Source organism: Rhinatrema bivittatum, chromosome 8 (genome assembly GCF_901001135.1).
Source record: "Rhinatrema bivittatum chromosome 8, aRhiBiv1.1, whole genome shotgun sequence".
NCBI lineage: Eukaryota > Metazoa > Chordata > Amphibia > Gymnophiona > Rhinatrematidae > Rhinatrema > Rhinatrema bivittatum.
In genome coordinates this window covers 33,732-48,889 of record NC_042622.1, presented here as the reverse complement: position 1 = coordinate 48,889, position 15,158 = coordinate 33,732, and the positions used below count along the sequence as shown (strand labels likewise).

At 40.9% G+C, this 15,158-nt stretch overlaps 1 protein-coding gene across 1 annotated transcript in view; it reads right to left on the bottom strand.

The window, feature by feature from the left end:
* Positions 1 to 1,815: 1,815 nt before the first annotated feature.
* XKR7 (XK related 7) overlaps positions 1,816 to 15,158 on the bottom strand; it is a 43,862-nt gene continuing 30,519 nt past the window's right edge. The window contains 3 exon segments of the mRNA XM_029611721.1: positions 1,816 to 2,078; positions 2,081 to 2,219; positions 2,221 to 2,765. Of these exon segments, the coding sequence (XP_029467581.1) occupies positions 1,816 to 2,078; positions 2,081 to 2,219; positions 2,221 to 2,765 (947 nt within the window).

Here is a 15,158-nt window from a genome sequence, read left to right as displayed (position 1 = left end):
CTGCCCATCCACACAATTTATCTAACGCTTCCATATATTGTCTATACATAGAAACATAGAAACCATACATGATGGCAGAAAGAGAGCACATGTCCCATGTAATCTGCTCAGCCACACAATTTATCTAACGCTTCCATATATTGTCTATACATAGAAACATAGAAACCATACATGATGGCAGAAAGAGAGCACATGGCCCATGTAATCTGCCCAGCCACACAATTTATCTAACGCTTCCATATATTGTCTGGACTAGAATTTGCATCAGACTGGCAGTATCTGAGCTGGACGGTTTGCAATAACCAAATGTATCAGGGTTTGACCATTTTTTCTCTTTTTATCCTTGGTTCATATGAGGAGAAGCTTATTACATTGTACCGCGTGTCTGTGTATGATGTTTTTTTGTGTTCGTCTGCCCACCCTGCCTTATAATTTGTGAATGGTTGGATGTAGGTTTACCAGATTTGGTGTGGAGGTAGGATCTTGTGCAGACTGCAGTCCCTGCAATTTTAAGAGCTGGAGATTAGTTTTGTGGGGACAAGTTTGCACTTTTGCCATAATAAGTGCATGTGGGTTAATCAGAAGCTAATTTTAATGTTGTTCTTTTTACCTGTTTGATGATCTTAAATAATTCCACTCAAGAGAAAATCCCTGCATTAAAGGCAGGGTTTCAGATCATGGTCCATATATTGAAACTTTGTAGCCCATCCTTTCCCCATTCCCTGTCCCCAATAATTAACCTCCCACCATTTCTGTCTAATATCCCTGGACAAGTTAAATGTTGCATTATCTTTAGAAAGGTTTGAATTCCCTGTAGAGGGGGGGAGTGTCACAACTTATTCCATATGAGGCTCTTCTCCGTAGCGCTAATCACCTTTTTCAGGTATTCTAGGAACCTCTTCCAGTCACTCCTTTACTCTGTAATGCTACTTTTAGACTCCGATGTTTCCAAACACAGTGACAGTGTATATTTCTGCACAATCTCCCCTGTTTTAGATTGTGGCAGTGTGGGTAGCAGGGTCTCTTCTGCTTTGCTTGTTGTCAAGAAAAGGCATGTCACTGGTAAGAAGACTCAATAAACATCAATAAGATTATGTTGTACAAATACTACTCTGTCCTTTACTGCTACCCTCTTGAATTTTATGTAATTTGTATTATTTTTATTAGAAAGGTAAACTCCACTTATAAAATCATGTATAAATCAGAAATAAAACAACAGTGTCTAGAAGGGGATGCATGCCATATGGAATGCTATTGCTAATGTAATTAAAAATGTTTGTAATTTCCTCTCAGCACCATGCAACCACTGAATCCATAATTTACATAACAGTTCTAGACCCTTACATCAGGGGCATGGCAGTGAGTGTGCACTAGCAAGCACAGGAAGTGGTGACATGGTAGTGAGGAGCACTAGTAGTGAGGATTTGGTACTAAAGTTGCTGTGACAAGCAGCTAGAGGCAACAACTGACCAGCTAAGGAGCAATTAGTTAACGTAAACTAACCAATCCCTATTTCTGTATTACTTCTGGCTCAAACTCCTTTTTTCAGGTCTCCCTCCAGAGCACTACATTCTGTTGACTTCCTTTTCTCCACCATCCTCTTCACACCTTACTTCTTTTCCAATTAAATAAAATAAAAGGAAAACTGCAAATAATATAATGTGGCTATCACTTTGATGAGGGGTTTGTACCCTGGTTTTTTCCCCATGTTGGCAAATAGAAGCAGCCATGAACCACCACAAGGCTGAACATTTGACATATCCATTGTTTCAACCTTGCAGTTGGCTTTGTTGATAGTACTGCAATCCCAGTGACCTACACTGTGGTCTCATATTCCATCAGTTCCTGCGCAGCTCCCACACTACGATACTGCAAACGTGGGGTTGCTGGGGAGGAATACTCCAGCGCTAGTATTGTTTTACGGAGTCGTCTGTCTATAAAGTGAGCATCCCAGGCTGGATACTTCTTTCTAGGTAAATCTATTCGGATTACAGGTCCTTCTGTCCATTGTGTGCGGGCTACTGGTGTTGGAGGGATACTAGACCGGACCTGAAAAACAGGTATACAACTATCACGATCTCCAGGAATCCACGCCCTTTCTCCTCCTGTAGTCCGTGGCAGAGAGCATGGGGCACTTGTGATAACATCTGCTGTATGTCCCACAAAATGTTCTGGGACTTCATTGAAAATGCAGCCTCTAGTCTGGGGTCCAAACATAGGACCATTAGGGTGAAGGAGGCAATAGTAGATGAACATAAAGAAAACACCCAATGCAAAACTGCATACCACCACACAAACAATAATTAAGGCGCAGAAGTCTGTGATATGGGATTCACGGTATAAGTACCAGAGTCCCGTCAGGGCAGCATTTTCAGACAGAGTGATGATATAATAGATGCACATGCGGCAGCGAGTCCGTCCTGCCTTTACATTGAACCAGCAGAAGATATAGATAATTCCAACAACCATGTTATAAATTATTTCCTCCCACTTGGACATGCAGAAATCAGTCTCACCCTGGATGATCCAGAAGGTCATGATGCACCAGTGAGTGACAATGAAGATGCCAAAGTAGAGTTGAAACACAGAAGCAAAGAGTGAGAAAGCAATGGCTCGGGCAGCAATGGTGAAGAGATGCCAGAAGATTTGTATCACCACACCCTTGTAGGACATTGGCATCTTGTCATCACGAGAATCTCGCAGCACCTTCTGATATGAAGCAATCATCCAGGCTAGTGACACAAGGGAAGCCGAAGCAGACAGACCTGCAGAAAGAGAGGAAAAATGAGAGTGCAAGAGATAAAGGACACAATGAATGTCAAGGCAGACCGATTTGCAGAATGAAAGAGGGAGCATGAGAGGACAAGAGGTAAAGAATGCAACATATGTCAAGGCAGACAGATATGTAGAAAGAATGAAAGATGAAATAGGAGATGAGGGATGGGAATATAGTGAGCAGGCTAAATGGAGAGCAAATTTTCATTTTGTTCAACCTTCTTTAGTCTGGTAGGGATGCGCTTTTGTTTGAAAGGAAAGGGAAAATTTAATCAAAATTTCCTATTTTATTTCATTTTGTTTTGAAAATGAAACAAAAGAAAAAAAATTAAAATTCAGCACCAAAAATTCCCCTCCCTTGTTGCCCGCTATGGCCCCCAGGATCTCCGGCTCTAGCCACTTTCCTGATCCGGAGTGGCATTGATCTTAGTGGCTGCTGGGGATTGCTCCTGTCACATAGGGTAAGTGGCTGAGGGTAGAGGGACTGCAGTGGGCAAGATGGGAGAGACTTTTATCAACAAGGTTAACGCTGAAAGGGGTGGGCTCCAGACTTGAAATTTTGTTTTTGTTTCAAATAAATGGAACAAACAAAAAAAAGAACATGAAAAGCAAAACAAAAAAATGTTCAATGCACATCATTAGAAGGTGATTTTCAAAGGATTCCTGTGTATTTTCCCTGGTTTATGTGTGTAATTTTGCTTCTGAAAATTATTTTGGAGTTCTGTTGGGGAAAGTATGCATATATCTCTAATATACCGATTGGGTCAATATTCAAAGCCATTTAGAAGGATATCTTGTGAGTTATACTTTTAAATGGCTAGGTTTGAATATTCCCCTTTTTTTATCCAGCTAAAATATTTGAATATTCATCTTTTTTATTCGATCCCACCATGTCTGCTGTAGCTAAGCATCTACAATGGATGCATACACTTTTGCCATAGCTGCTTAATGATGGCAGAAGCAACAGACCCGGATTGCGGTGATCTGGGCTGAAGACAAAACAGAAATGAAGGTATTAGGAGGGAGAGAAGGTAAGGGCTGGAGTAGGGGGGAGGATCCTGGGAGCAGTGCTGAGATATTTTCTTTCTTCAGAGAAGGGGGATCGGATAGGCTGTAGGTTTGGCATATCTTTTAAAAATAAGAATTTATGTGCATTAGTGTTGGCCCTGCCCTGAAATATGCCTAGGCTGTTCCTTTTTGATACACATATATAATGTATTTTCAACTTTTATAGAATATGGAATACGTGAGTAAATGCTACTTGCAAGATTATATGTTAATGTTTACATGCATACCCCTTACTTACGATTTTTGAGAGTATGAGTATAAATGTACATGCAGAAAGTTACACCTGCTCAGTATGGGCTAGATTTTAAAAGCCCTGCGCCGGCGGCCTATTTTGCATAGGCCGCCGGCGCGCACAAAGCCCCGGGATGTGTGTAAGTCCCGGGGCTTCGTAAAAGAGGAGGGAGGGGGGGTGTCTGGGGGCGTGTCGGCAGTCTGGGGGCGTGTCCTGGGGGCGTGTCCAGGGTCAGGGCGTCCGGGGCGGGTCTGGGGGTGTGTGATGGTTCGGGGGTGGGCCGGGAGGGCGGTCCCGAGTCCCCCAGCACTGCGGCCTGTGCCGGGGGATGACAAGGCGGCGCGCGCAAGTTACGCCTGCTTGAAGCAGGTGTAACTTGCACAATAAAAGGTAAGGGGGGGATTTAGGTAGGGCTGGGGGGTGGGGTAGATAGGGGAAGGAAGGGGAAGGTAGGGGGACGCGGAAGGAAAGTTCCCTCCGAGGCCGCTCCTATTTCGGAGCGGCCTTGGAGGGAATGGAGGCAGGCTGTGCGGCTCGGCAAGCGCAGGCTGCCGATTTTGCACAGCCTTGCATGCGCCGACCCCGGGTTTTATAAGATACGCACGGCTACGCGCGTATCTTATAAAATCCGGCGTACTTTTGTTCGCGCCGGTTGTGCAAACAAAAGTACGCGCGTGCATACTTTTTTAAGATCTACCTCTATGTGTGTGTACCTCTATGTGTGTGTACTGCTGCAATCTGGGAATGTTTAAAGTGGATTTATCAGCATAAGATCACTTTTCAAAATTCAGGCTAAAGTCTGTGAGCACTTTGTGACAATAGACTTTAGCCATATGCAGGCTGCTGAAAATTACCCTCTCCATGTCTGGCATCTCTCTAGCAGTGATTCATGGAAGGCAAATAACAAGAGAGAGGGTAATTGTATAACTCTTTACAAAACAATAAAGTCTGCATGTACACTATACATGCAGAGGTCCATATTCAGTAAGCCAGGAAGTTGCCAAGTTATCCAGCTAAAGTTAGCCCTGGATATTCCGCAGTATAAACATCCTGCAGAATATTTTCACCTAAGGTTATCCAGCTAAAGTTAGCCCTGGATATTCCGCAGTATAAACATCCTGCAGAATATTTTCACCTAAAGTTATCCAGCTAAAGTTAGCCCTGGATATTCCGCAGTATAAACATCCTGCAGAATATTTTCACCTAAACTTATCCAGCTAAAGTTAGCCCTGGATATTCCGCAGTATAAACATCCTGCAGAATATTTTCACCTAAACTTATCCAGCTAAAGTTAGCCCTGGATATTCCGCAGTATAAACATCCTGCAGAATATTTTCACCTAAACTTATCCAGCTAAAGTTAGCCCTGGATATTCCGCAGTATAAACATCATGCAGAATATTTTCACCTAAACTTATCCAGCTAAAGTTAGCCCTGGATATTCCGCAGTATAAACATCCTGCAGAATATTTTCACCTAAGGTTATCCAGCTAAAGTTAGCCCTGGATATTCCGCAGTATAAACATCCTGCAGAATATTTTCACCTAAGGTTATCCAGCTAAAGTTAGCCCTGGATATTCCGCAGTATAAACATCCTGCAGAATATTTTCACCTAAACTTATCCAGCTAAAGTTAGCCCTGGATATTCCGCAGTATAAACATCCTGCAGAATATTTTCACCTAAGGTTATCCAGCTAAAGTGAGCCCTGGATATTCCGCAGTATAAACATCCTGCAGAATATTTTCACCTAAGGTTACCAGCTAAAGTGAGCCCTGGATATTCCACAGTATAAACATCCTGCAGAATATTTTCACCTAAGGTTATCCAGCTAAAGTGAGCCCTGGATATTCCGCAGTATAAACATCCTGCAGAATATTTTCACCTAAGGTTATCCAGCTAAAGTTAGCCGGATAACTTTAAACCTAACCGGCCAGCTTTTGAATATGGCAGGTTAGGTCTAACGTTAGCTGGATAATCTGCCACTTAACTGGATATGTTTAAGTGGAACTCCTATGGAAGCCTCCCAGCCCTAGTCTCAACCACCCATCCTAAATGTATCAAACTCCTGCTGGCCAAATGCTCCCAACCCCATTCTAAGGAAACCAGAAAAGGAAATATTGGTGCTGGCCTTACAGTGCTCTCCCCTTCCTCCCTGGTAAATAGTAAAAAAAATGTTTCTTTCTCACCATCCCCCAGCTCCCCTCTGCCCAAGCTTTCCCTCCAGGCAATACCTGAATAGCTCTCCCTTTTTGAGATCCAGGATCACAGTACACTGTGATGCCAGGCACTTCCAGCATTGTCATGGGCAGCAGCATCTGGGCTGGACAGTTATGCTGATAGCGTATGCTTCCAGCACTACAGTTCAGAGCAACACTGGAAGCTCCTGGGAGATCCCCAGCCTCAAAAAGGGGGAGTGATTCAGATAGTGGGTGGATGGGAGGGAGGGCTTGAAGGGGTGGCGAGGAGATAATATCTTTTTAGACAAAAATACTTCCTTCAAAAATTGGAAGAAGGATCCATCTAAAGAAAATAGAGAAAAGCATAAGCATTGGCAAGTTAAATGTAAAACATTGATAAGACAGGCGAAGAGAGAATATGAAAAGAAGTTGTCCGTAGAGGTAAAAACTCATTAAATATATCTGAAACAAGAAGCCTGCAAGGGATTTGGTTGGATTGTTAGATAATTGAGGGGTTAAAGGGGCTCTTAGGGAAGATAAGGCCACCGCAGAAAGACTAAATGAATTTTCTGCTTCAGTGTTTACTAATGAAGATGTTGGGGATGACCAACAACGCAATGTTGATTGATAAACAGTCCTCCGACCGTTCCAAGCCCTTTCGGACCTGCCGCTGGGTACAGCAATGGGCGGCAGGCCAGACAGAGGACGAGGGCAGACGGAGTCCTTGGAACACAGAAGACTTTGGACTAGGACTGAAGCAAAGACACTGTAAACAAGGACTGAGGTGAAGACACTGTAGAAGAAGGCTGGAGGAAAGACATCATAGACGAGGACTGAAGCAAGACATCGTAAATGAGGGCTGAAGTGAGACACTGTAGATGAGGGCTGAAGCGAGACACTGTAGAAGAGGGCTGAAGCAGGATCAAGAGCAGGTGCAAGTCCGTGACCAGCACGCCCCTACACAGTCCACCTGCGGGACTGGTTGCGGACCACGCTGGGCTTGAGGCAGTACTCCAGGAGGAATAGTGGAAGCTGATACCGGAACATGACAAAGCAACTGCAGAGACCTGCACTGGGGTGCACCCTACATAGCCCCCCACGAGACTGGTCGCGGACCACGCTGGACTCAGGGCAAGTTCAAACAGAGACTTGACATGGACTTAACGCAGGTTGCAATAGGCTCTGAAGACCGGGACAACTCTGAAGCAGGATTCGATTCTCAAGTATTAAAAACAAAGGACTGAAGCAGGAGGTCTTCCAGAGGGTTGCGCTGCGGAGATGAGGATGGCCTTGTACCGTGAGGTTTATTTACAGATTTGTTCTGAATCTTATGTCCCTCCTGACACAGCCTCGGCGAAACACGGGTCCGTGTCGGGGGACCCGATTTATTTTGAATTATTATAACAGTGGAGTTGCCGCTTGCATATGAATGATGAAGTGATGAAATAAAAACACATTGGAAGTTGTATGGACTATGAAATATTTTCTGCACTTGTCGTGTTCTATATATATCCATAATTTTATTACCATTTCCTTCTTAATAATTCCTAACATTCTGTTTGCTTTTTTTGATTGCCACAACACACTGAGCCGATGATTTCAATGTACTATCCACTATGACATCTAGATCACTTTCTTGGGTGGTAACTCTTAAGAAAGAACCTAACATTGTGTAACTATAGCAAGGGTTATTTTTCCCTATATGCATCACCTTGCACTTATCCACATTAAATTTCATCTGCCATTGGAAGCCCAGTCTTCCTGTCTCGCAAGGTCCTCCTGCAATTTATCATATTCCACTTGAGATTTAACTATTCTGTTTAATTTTGTGTCAACAACTAGCTATTCAATAGAGACACACAAACACGCTAAATAATATACCCCAATAGTTTTACTTCTCCTAAATACTTTTTTTAAAAAATTCTTTATTTTCAAATTTTGAACATTTTACCAGGAAATACTCCTTACAGAAAATCAGTCATTATAAGTATAAATATTTCTCAAGTATACATTTTTTTCACACCGTATATATATATAGTGACATTTAGATTATAAGAAAAATGAAATGGAAATTAGGAGGCAGAAGGAGCAAAAATGTCATAAAAAAAAATTATATATGTCAATTAAACACTATGATAGAACGCCAGGGATTACTGTTTCTTTTTTTTCTTTTCAAACCGGATCTGTGAAGATATCAGTGAAGGGTCTTCCAGCCAGAAACAACTTCAGTTAATCAGGTTCCAGGAATATATAATTCATATTTAGATGTCTGATGCATGCTTTGCATGGATATTTCAAAATAAACCTCGCTCCCAGCTGGCCACATCGCGAGGAATTCCTTCCTTCGTGTTTGCTTATATCACAGCTGGATAAATCCAGATAGGACTACCATAAAAAGGTAATTGTTGATTTCTGAAGAATAAACGCATTTCATGATTTCTTTTGGAGAGGAATACAAATGACACCAATCAGGGTCTCCTCTGATGGATCTCCTGCTCAGAAGACATTTCCAATATATCTGTTAGATTCAATGAAGGAATTGGTTCTTGCGATTGAGTAGATTGTTGAAGATAAAATACTTTAACTACTGCTGGTAGAGCTGACTCAGGTATTTTCAAATTCTTTTTCATATACACTTTAAATCTTTCCGGTGGAGATATAGATTTTATTTCAGGAAAATTGAGTATGTAGAGATTGTGTGCTCTTAAAGCATTTTCTATTGATTCTAATCTTTTTGAAGTTATACGTTCAGAGTTCATTAATTTTTCTTGCTTAATTTCCATTGCTCCCATTCTTCTTTCCATATCTTCTGCTTTATTTGCAAAATTTGTAATCAAGTTATTATTTTTTACTGTTTGATTTTGAATCTCCACTGTCACTTTAGATAAAGATTTTATAGCATTTTCAATCATACTCAACATTGTCCAAATCCCCTCCAAAGTCATTACATCAGGTCTTTTAGTTAAGGGACATAATGAAAGTGCTCTAAGCTGCTTTAATCCCTCATCTTCAACAGTACCTCCACTCACCCCTGTACCTTGAACAGCTAACAGTCTGGCTGCCTCCCGTGTCAACGGTGTAGAAGCCCTCAGGGGTTCCTCCACGCCGCTCTGAACACTTTCTTCCAGGAGATGTTCCTCTCTTTCCCCTTCCAGGGTTACTACTCGCCGGACTCTGGTAGCTCCATCTCTGGCCATTTCCATGGTCACTCCAACTTCTACCGAAGTTGGGCAAGATAATGCAATATTTCCGGGGTGAGCGGGTTTTCACGATGATCCGGGGTTCAGCGTTGTTTCCAGGGTCAGGGGGGCCGGCTCTTGCTCCTGTGCTGTGCCCCCAGCAATCGAGCTCTCCGGAATTGAAGAAACAGCGCCCGCGAAGCCAGGGATTGTAGGCTGTCTGGGGTCGACTATGGGTGAGTTAATATTCTCACCTCTTAGCCGCCCCTTTCATTTTGTATGAGGCAAAAGGAAGTTCGATCACATCTCCCCAACCCTAAAAAACCTTCATTGGCTACCAATTTCACAAAGAATTAAATACAAATCCTTAACCATTCTACATAACGAAATTTACAAAGACAACAATTCATCTCTGGACAACATGATTGCAATTCACAAATCACCCCGCTCTTCAAGGTCTTCTGACAAATTACAGCTATTCATTCCTCCTCTCTCATCTGCGAAACTATCCTCTACTAGACATAGAGCCTTCTCTATAGCTGGACCGATAGAATGGAACTCCATCCCAGGATATCTAAGTTCCATCAAAGATTCCAAAACCTTCAAAAAAGAACTAAAAACATGGTTGTTTAGACAATCATTCACAGACTGATATGATCAATATCAATATCAATATCAACTTTCATCTTGAACCCTAATACTTCTTTAATAAGTATCTTCTAAATTAAGCCTTAAATTGTCTCATACTAACATGTTATACTCTGCTTTTGCCGAGATGTTATTTCTCTATTTTGTATTGTGTTATAATTTATAACTTGTTCATTGTATGAAGTTGTTACACTGTAAACCGGGGTGAAGGCACTCAGCTATACTTCGGTATAAAAAAGAATATAAATAAATAAAAAAATAAAAAATTAGTATATCAAAAGAAAAAGCAAGGAAGCTAACAGCGTTTTTCTCTGGCATCTCAAGCGGGTCTACACCTCAGCGGCCATCTTGCCTCCCTCTCCCGAATACTTTTAATTTTTCAAAATTTCCCCAAGCAGTAACAATATCCAAGCATCTGAGCTGCAAGGAAGATGGGGCAATGAAGAAGCACTATGGGCCGACCTAAAAAAGGATGATGGGGCATCCATTTTTATTGGAGGGGTTTACAGGCCTCCAAATCAAAAAGAAGAGCTTGACAGAGATCTGGTTGAAGACATCCAAAAGATAGGAAAGAAGGGAGAAGTGGTGATCGTTGGAGACTTTAATCTGCTGGATGTAGACTGGAGAATCCCTTCTGCAGAATCTAACAATAGTAGAGAAATAGTGGATGCTCTGCAAGCGGCTCTGTTCAAACAAATGGTAATGGAACCCATGAGGGAGGGAGCTATACTTGATTTAGTGCTCACTAATGGAGATAATGTCTCTGATGTCCAGGTGGGCGCCCATCTCAGCACCAGTGATCATCAAATTGTATGGTTTCATATCACAAAAAGGATACGGAGAAGAAGCACAAAAACCCAAGTTTTGCAGTTCAAAAACACAGACTTTGATGAAATGGGGAAGTAACTGGTAGAGATGTGAATTGTGTGATCGATCGTCTTAACGACTGATTTTGGCTTGGGGGGGGGAGGGAATCGGATCATCGCGGTTTTGTTTTTTTTTAAATCGTGTAAATCGTAAATCGGGGGAGGGCGGGAAAACCGGCACACTAAAACAACCCTAAAACCCACCCCGACCCTTTAAAATAAATCCCCCACCCTCCCGAACCCCCCCAAAATGTCTTAAATTACCTGGGGTCCAGTGGGGGGGTCCCGGTGTGATCTTCCACTCTCGGGCCACGGGTGCATTAATAGAAATCATATTATGTAATTTTTTAAACTTAATTGTAAACTGCCAAGGTTGTACACCAAATTGACAGTATATAAATAAAATAAAATAATAACAAAAAAATAATTGTAAAACTAAATAGTTGGTGTGGATGGGCAACCTAGATAGGCCGTATGGCCTTTTTCTGCTATCATGTTTGTGAATGGCTTTTGAAAATTGCACTTTAAATGCCCTTTTTTCTTTGCTTTTGCTTATCTCTGCTGTATACATATTTTCCATTTCCCTATCTATACATTTTTTAGATTTGCACAGAATATGAACTTCATGCAGTATTCGCTCAAACATCCCATTTCTCTTCAGTGTAATTATTTCAAAAATTTTCTGCCTAGTTAGACCAGCTTGAAAATAAATCTTCTATTTAAAAATTAACTTTGTGGGGCCTGCCAGATGGTGATCTGAGTTAAATTCAGGGCTCAGAACTTCTGTTCCTTGCGTTCGCTGGGGCTGAGGATGCTACAGGAGGAAGTCATAATCACTATGCAATGATGACACCTAGTGGCCAGATTTAGGAATGAGCCGTAGAGTGTAATTGTTGGCTAAGGACTATTGCTGTAATTTATTTATTTATTTATTTATTTATTTAGCTCTTTTCTATACCGACATTCATGATACTGAACATATCATATCGGTTTACAAGGAACAAGGGGGTTATAACATTAGCATTAACATAGAAGAAGAAGCAAAGTTACAATAAAACAGGGTTGTGGGAACTTGGGAGCTGAAGTAGCTAGACGCTGAGGTTTAACGAAGCTTAACAAGAGTATATTGGAAGGGCCTTCAGTCATATATGGAGTGTTCTGTGTAAGTGGCACTCACTTATAAATGAACCGTAAACAAGCTGCGAAAGCGACGCAGAGGTAAAGTAAGTTAGAAGGGGATATAAAATTGGGGAAATACTTCTCAGGTAGATACAAAAGGAAGTTCATAATGACAGATTCCCTCCCTGGTTCTAACTGAGCTGGATGCCCAAAGAAAGAGAAGGAAACTGCCAAGTCAAAAAATAGATTTTATGAAGCAATTGAACATCATTAAGGTGTTAATTACCTTGATTCCAAAGGGGGTAAAGATCCAGGGAGAGCTGAATCGTATAGCTCCATTTCTTTATTAAACTTTGAGTTTAAACTGTTGGCAATAATTATTGCTGATAGATCGGCTTTAGTGGCGCCTGATTTGTCAGGTTGGATTTGTGTGCTACTGATATTCTGTTTCCAATCTCCAGAAAATATTAGCCTCCATGGAATTTTGTAAGACTTCTTGTATTTCTTCTCCATTAGTCATTTTCAATGCTGAAACTGGGTTGATTGGACTTATTTAAGTTTGTTTCTGTGGAAATTTGGTCTGGTTGGGAATTTCTTGAAAACAAAAGCCCCAAAGTGTTGATAATGATAGTCGATAAGAAATCTGAGACATTTAGGGTGCCTCTTGTTTGACTTCTTTTTGTAATCACTACTGAAAAATATTCAGCACTGCTTGAATATAGCTGGGATACAAATAGGTGGCAGAGAATTTAAAGATGCAGCCTTTGTGGACAATATTTTGTTACATCTCACAGATCCTTTTAGATCTTTAAAATATTTCATGCAGGAATATTGTCTTTGAATATATGTTTAGGTATAAAAGAAGATAATCAGTTAAACTGATAAAATGTTCTCTGCTTCTTGTTAATCTGCTGGATGTACTGTTCTATGTTATTTTCTTAATAAATAGTTTAAAAAACAAAACAAAAAATTTGATGCAGGAATATTATCTGTTTAGATCATTTTCAGGGCTAAGCTTAATTTCACTAAATTGAAGGTCTTGACTGTCCATGAGAAATTTAAGGGAAAGTGGGGAGCTGAATTCCCTCTGAAGTAGGCAATGTATTCATTTAAATATTTGGCCATACTGTTGACTTCTAATCTGACTAGATTATGTAAATTAAACACACTCCTTTAATAACATAGATGACAACCAGATTAGAGCATTGGCAATTTCTCCCTCTCTACCTGATGAGTGATGTCAATGATTATCCTACCTAAATTGTTAAATGTCTTACAAATACTGTTCCTTTGTCTTCTTAAAAGGGACCTTAGAATCATCAATGGATGCATTTTTAGGTTTCCCTGGAGAGCAAAGAAGATTAAAATCAGTGTGAAATACCTAATAAGTGATGGATAGTTTGGAGTGAGGGAGTTCCAGGTATGGATTACTATAATTTGGCTTGTGTACAGAGACATGTCAAAGACTGATTATTAGATAACGAGCTCTGTATTACATTAAGTTCTTGGCATATAAAATATATATTTATATACTTAGGGTTAGCATGCTGCAAGGCCCCTTAAGGGCCATGTGGAAAAGAGTTTGCTCCAGACTCTGGCACAGTCCTCGGGAAATCTATTACCTACTATAAGGGGAATGAAGAGTTCACACTGAGGATTCATTTTAAATCTTCCACAGCCTGGGAACTGAAAGGGCTAAAAGAGCTCTCTCAAGTAGTATCTGCAGATAGTGAGATACAGTTTTTTTTATGAATTAAGGCAAGAATTCAAGTTTTGTCATAGTGATTTTTTCTTAAATTTAAGACATACCATATCACTGGACAAAGTTATTGAAAACATTTTTTGGAATAGTAGGTGCAATTTGCATTTGAGACAGGATAACATTTTGGGAAATTAAGGGGAAGAATCAGAGACTTTTATTGGGTAAGAAAGCAATCTTGACAGCTTGGAGGGAGCCAGATCCACCTTCCTTTTGGCATTAGATGAATCTTGTATGACTTAATGCAGAATATAACAGTAGCAGATTTGCTTGGACAGAAAATTATATCTTTGGCAATCAGTCACTCTGGATTACAGCAAGAAACAAGGTAATAAACTATCTGTAAAATCAAATCTGTTAATTGAGTCTAGAGTTGTTCTGGGACATTTGCATAAGAAGAACATAAGAACATAAGAAATTGCCATACTGGGTCAGACCAAGGGTCCATCAAGCCCAGCATCCTGTTTCCAACAGAGGCCAAAACCAGGCCACAAGAACCTGGCAATTACCCAAACACTAAGAAGATCCCATGCTACTGATGCAATTAATAGCAGTGGCTATTCCCTAAGTAAAATTGATTAATAGCCATTAATGGACTTCTCCTCCAAGAACTTATCCAAACCTTTTTTGAACCCAGCTACACTAACTGCACTAACCACATCCTCTGGCAACAAATTCCAGAGCTTTATTGTGCGTTGAGTGAAAAAGAATTTTCTCCTATTAGTCTTAAATGTGCTACTTGCTAACTTCATGGAGTGCCCCCTATTCCTTCTATTATTCGAAAGTGAAAATAACCGAGTCACATCTACTCATTCAAGACCTCTCATGATCTTAAAGACCTCTATCATATCCCCCCTCAGCCATCTCTTCTCCAAGCTGAACAGCCCTAACCTCTTCAGCCTTTCCTCATAGGGAAGCTGTTCCATCCCCTTTATCATTTTGGTTGCCCTTCTCTGTACCTTCTCCATCGCAATTATATCTTTTTTGAGATGCGGCGACCAGAATTGTACACAGTATTCAAGGTGCGGTCTCACCATGGAGCGATACAGAGGCATTATGACATTTTCCGTTCTATTAACCTAGTTTTCTTCTCGCTCATCTATAAGCTACTGGGACCTAGCTGGGTCTATTGGCAGGGATGACGTTCTGGGACAGGGGTGAGGGAGAGGGGATGGGGAGGGGAAATAAGGATGATGGGAGAAAAGGTCAGATTTGAGTGAGGTAAGACAATATAGATATATATTACGATAGAGGTCTTATCATTATGACAGTGTTATATGGAGCTCTGTATCTGTGAAGTTTGTGGTGTTTCTTAATATACATTGGATTAGGTAA